Genomic DNA, 5174 nt, shown 5'->3' with positions numbered 1-5174 from the left:
CTCTCTCTCTCTCTCTCTCTCTCTCTCTCTCTCACACACACACACACACACACACACACACACACACACACACACCCTCGTCCCTATGGTAAGATATCCGAGTTGCGCCCTGCCCCCTGGTGCTATTCGTGGCACAACGATGGATATCTCCAGCTGCTTTGCAATCTTTCATCACTGTATTAAGAAATCTTAGCATGTGAAGTGCTTATAATCGCAGGGCAGCTGGGCCTCTGAGTTTTAGCAAGGAGGTTAGTGACAGTTCGCAGCATTAGTGTGGGCAACACCTGGCCGACAGGGCCTGTTGTCTTCTGCCAGTCCTACCTCCCCTTCGTCCCGTCTTCTCTTTTTGGGAAGGGCAGTGTCTTGCCCAGGCTAGCCTTGAACCCAGTAATCCTCCTGCCTTTGGGCGCAGTGCAGGGATTATGGGTGTCTGTCACACCCCAGTCAGTCTTTAGATTTCCCTGGCTTCCCCTGTGCCGTCTGATTCTTCCTTCTGTACCCATCCCTCCGTGCCCTGAGACACTGTATACTAGGGCATGTCTCTGACTCCACCCAAAACGCTTTCCTCATCCCTGCCCCCAGCTCATGTGGATCCCCTAGAAAAGCTCCCTCCTTTTCCCTGACCATCTCCCAGAAGACCTTTTCCCGTCATCAAGCCCACCCCATTTTGCCTGCTTGCTTGAGCACATAGGAACCAGTGCCTTTTGCAGTTTGGGGGCCCTGGTACTAATCTTCAGTTGAGTCCTACCTCTTTGCTGCCCATATTAACTCCTTCATGTCACGTGCTCCCACCCCGAGACTTGTGCATTGGCTGTGGTGTACACAGAGACGAGGTGTACATCCAAAGTGCCCCTCAGGCTTGGTACCTGGCCGTCCATAGGGCCCCTAAGGAGAAAGTCTCCCAGCTTTGGGCTGAGGGGAAGGAAAGAGTCAAAAAGCCCAAGTTATAGTTCCAGTGGAGCCTGCAGTTGCTCAGGGGCCCAGGGCTAAGCTGTTCTACCCCTCTTCGTGCTTTTGGGCTCTTTGAAATGAGAGAGATTTAGAGATGTGTTTTGAAGGTCTCTTATGATGCTAGAACCAGTGAGCCCCAGGGTAGGCCTGAGTTTAAGTCCAGAGAACCAAGAGGCAGGAAAGGCCACCTCGGACCTCTAAAGTGATGACTTTCTCCATCTTTCCAAGAGAGACTAGCTTAGTTCCTGCAGGAGTTTGGTGGATATAGAAGCTCCTGGAAAATATGGAGCTGGAGAAAACATGTCCTTTGCTTTTAAATTTTTGTTTGTAGCTTAGGATGACCTTGAGCTCCTGATCCCCCTGCCTCATCCCCTCAAGTGCTGGGATTATAGATGTGCACCTCCTCGCCCAGCTGAAAACGTGTCCTTTGTACAGGCCGGTGCAGTCGTCACTAGGTGTCTAGGTGTTTTCCTGGGTGTGCACATCTGTCATAATAACCAGGACTTGGTTGCATTTTCTCTGGGTTAATGTCCGTTTCTTTCTCTTCCACAGGGTGGTCCAGGAGGTTCCAGCACTGGATTTGGCAACTTTGAGGAAATCGGGCCTCTGGACACCCATCTCAAGCCACGGAATACCACCTGGGTATGATAACATCCCTCAACTATCCCATCATCCTCTTAGAGGCTGGGCCCCATTGCTCCAGCCTGGCAGGGTGGGGCCACAGAGTTAGCAGTCCTCCCTGGTGGGCTTTCTTGAGACCGTGGATCGCTACACACAGCCTTCTTCCAGCCCAGCTTCTCCCATGTCTCTGAATGAGTGACCTACAGTTGTCTCTTGCCTTTTCCAACTCGGTGACCTGTCTCCACTGCCCTTTAGAAACATCTAGCCACAGCTGGGGCTCAGCTCAGTGTGATATGATGCCTGTCTCATATGCACAGAGCCTTGGGTTCAAACCCCAGCACTGTAAAAACCAGGCTTAAGAATGAACACCTATAGAGGGTGAAAAGTTCAAGGTAAATCTTGGCTGTGTAGCAAGTTCAGGGCTAGCCTGGGCTACATATGACACCCTGACTCAAAACAAACAAAACTGGGCCAGGCAGTGATAGTGCACACTTTTAATCCCAGCACTCTGGAGGCAGAGGCAGGCAGGTCTCTGAGTGGGAGGACAGCCTGGTCTACAGACCGAGTTCCAGGACAGCCATGACTACAAAAAAAAAAAAAACCAAAAACCAACAACAAAAACAAAACTGAAATCCCCTGGCAGCTGATGCTGGCGACCTTGTGCCTAAGCACAGGTGGCCATCTGCAGCCTCAGACCTGCACTCCCACCATCTGCTGCTACTGTCAATTTTCTTTCTCTTTCCCCTCGCATCTGGACTTCATCAAGCTTGCAAGTCCCTTGTCCTCTTCCCCCCACACCCGCCTTTGTTATCTTCCTAGTTCTTTGTGCCCCCCCCCAACCCATCCCATCCTTCAGTAAGCATCCTCACTCTCAGCTCACAGCCTGGCCTGGTCCTGCTGATTAGCTTGGCCTGAGCTCTCCCTGCCCTGCCGCACTCAGCACTCAGCGCTGCGTGTCCTCCAGTGTCCTCAGGCTCCTCGGGTCCTCCTCCCATCTGGTCCTCCTGCAGCGGTCTCTCTTGGCCCAAGACAGTTCTAATCTTGCTGCTGGAGTGCGAGAATCATCACTCCCCTCCCCAGCCTTCTTCCCACACCTGGAACCAAAGGCAGGAAGACAGGAGCAGAGAGCCCGAATGAGGAGGGGTCCAGTCTTGACACCGCCTTCTGCCCTCTGTGGATTGCATGAGTTCTGGGCCTTTTGGGGGTTTCTGTTTACACATCCCTGAGGATCCTTCCAGATGCACAATTTAGAATTCTCATCCTCTTTGAAAAACTTAGTTCTTGCAGTGTAAACAGGAAGATGGGCCAAGGTGGAGATTAGATTCATCTTGAAGAAAACTGCTATGTGATATCCATATTTTTTTTAAAAATAGTTTTGAGACATCATCTCATGAAGCCTAAGCCAGCCTCCAGTTTACTGGGTAGCCACAATGCCCTCAAACTTCTGATCCTCCAGCCTCTACGTCCATGTGCTAGGATGATAGGCATGGTCCACCACCCAAGTTTATGCAGTGCTGGGGATCGAACCCCTTCAGGCATGCTAGGCGAACATTCTAATGCTGAGCTGCATCCTCAGCCCATGCAGTCCCAATTCCACGTGTATGATCATCCCCTCCGATTACTGCTCAGACTGATCCAGCCTAGTGCTCCCTGCACTGTTCCCTGTACATGTGCTTCTGTGTGCTTCTGAAACGTGGTGGCCTAAAGGCTTTGTTCCTGTGTGTGCGTTCATCTTGTCTCGCCTTTCTTTGCTGCAGTTTATATTCCTGTCCCCTTGGGTTGCTGTTGTTTTGAAACAAGGTCTCTTATTCTCTTATCGGTCTGAAATTAACCATTTAGGCCACACTGCCGAGTGAGACCCATCTCCACCTCCTCGGCACTGGAGTTACAAGCATGCACTACCTTGCCCAACTTTTTTTTTTTTTTTTTGACATGGGTTCTGAGGATCAAACTCAGGATGGTATGCTCATAAGGCAAGGACTTTACTAACTGGGCTATTTCCCCAGCCCCTAAAATCACTTCAAGGAATAAGATAAAATCGGCACGCTAGTGTTATCGTAGATGTGGTTTTGCCAACTTGCTAGGAAGATCACTGGTGACCAACTGCCTGTTGCAATGGTTGTTTCTTCGGGGTGCCTGCAGCTGCAGTCGGCCAGCCTCCTGTTTGTGGATAACCCTGTGGGCACTGGCTTCAGTTACGTGAACACTACCGATGCCTACGCGAAGGATCTGGACACGGTGGCTTCAGACATGATGGTTCTCCTGAAATCCTTCTTTGATTGCCATAAAGAATTCCAGGTAATTCTTCAGCTCAGCCGTGAAAGACGAGCAAGAGGGACAAGGAAGCCTTCAGAATATTAAGCTCCCAAAAAAGTTCAGTGCCATGGGGCAGCCAGGACTGCGTAGAGAGTCCCTGTCTCAAAAACAAAAGCAAACAAAAAGAGTTCAGTGGCAGCTGGTTCTCAGAGACTTCCTCTTTTCTTCCTGGGTTGTGGGCTCTGACTTCCTATCGCTCAACTAGATGTCAATAATCAGATCGCGGGCAAAGACAAGCAGACTGGGTTTATCTACCCCTGCACACCATAGAGAACTGGAGATAGTTCCTATGAGTTGAAAGGCAATCCAAGTGTTTTAACTCTTCGTAAATTCCTTTCCTTGCTAGACAGTTCCGTTCTACATTTTCTCAGAATCCTATGGAGGGAAAATGGCTGCTGGTATCAGTCTAGAACTTCACAAGGTAAATGGGAGGTGACTTTGTGGTGATGGTTTGGAACAAAAAAATAACAAGAGTTGTGTTCAGATACCTACCTGATACTGAACAGGCCTTGTTGTTCTGTTTTGTTTTTTTTTAATTATCGTGTGTGCATGCCATGGTTGTGTGTGTGTGCATGCCATGGTTGTGTGGGTGTGTGTAGTGGGGTGGAGGCCAGAGGGCAATTCTCAGGAGCTCTCTTTTACTGTGGGTTCTGGGGATCAAGTTAGGTTGTCAGGAATGGCGTCTTGTGCTCATACATACCTGCAGGTAAACACTCATACATAGAAAATAAAAAGAGATACATTTGTAAAAGATTTCTTTAAAAAATTCTATGTGTATGAATGTTTTGCCTGCATGTACGTCTGTGTACCAAAGACGTGTATTTGTGTATTTATATATCTGCATGCCTGGTACCTACAGTGCCCAGAGAAGGGTACTGGATCCCCTGGAACTGGAGTTGTAGCCAGTTGTGAGCTGCCATGTGGGTATTGGGAATCGAACCCAGGTCTGCTGTCTTCTGAAAGAGCAGCTAGTGTTCTTAACTGCTGAGCCATCTCTCTAGTCCCTACACCTTTTTTTTTTTTTTTTTTGGTTTTTCAAGACAGGGTTTCTCTGTAGCTTTGGAACCTGTCCTGGAAATAGCTCTTGTAGACCAGGTTGGCCTCAAACTCACGAAGATCTGCCTGCCTCAGCCTCCCGAGTGCTGAGATTAAAGGCATGCATCATCACCGCCCAGCCCTACACCTTTTTTTTTATTTTTATTTTTTTATTTTTTGTTTTTTTTTTGTTGTTGTTTTTCGAGACAGAGTTTCTCTGTGGCTTTGGAGCCTGTCCTGGAACTAGCTCT

General features: G+C 49.0%; 1 protein-coding gene across 1 annotated transcript in view; it reads left to right on the top strand.

The window, feature by feature from the left end:
* Positions 1 to 5174, top strand: part of Scpep1 (serine carboxypeptidase 1) — a 29908-nt gene that overhangs the window by 5713 nt on the left and 19021 nt on the right. The window contains exons 3-5 of the mRNA XM_005350513.2: positions 1504 to 1593; positions 3715 to 3870; positions 4235 to 4309. Of these exons, the coding sequence (XP_005350570.1) occupies positions 1504 to 1593; positions 3715 to 3870; positions 4235 to 4309 (321 nt within the window). The remainder of the gene's footprint in view (positions 1 to 1503; positions 1594 to 3714; positions 3871 to 4234; positions 4310 to 5174) is intronic.

The sequence above is a fragment of the Microtus ochrogaster genome, chromosome 7 (assembly GCF_000317375.1).
Source record: "Microtus ochrogaster isolate Prairie Vole_2 chromosome 7, MicOch1.0, whole genome shotgun sequence".
In the NCBI taxonomy this organism is placed as follows: domain Eukaryota; kingdom Metazoa; phylum Chordata; class Mammalia; order Rodentia; family Cricetidae; genus Microtus; species Microtus ochrogaster.
The sequence above is the reverse complement of the archived record's forward strand: the minus strand, read 5'-3'. Positions and strand labels throughout refer to the sequence as shown.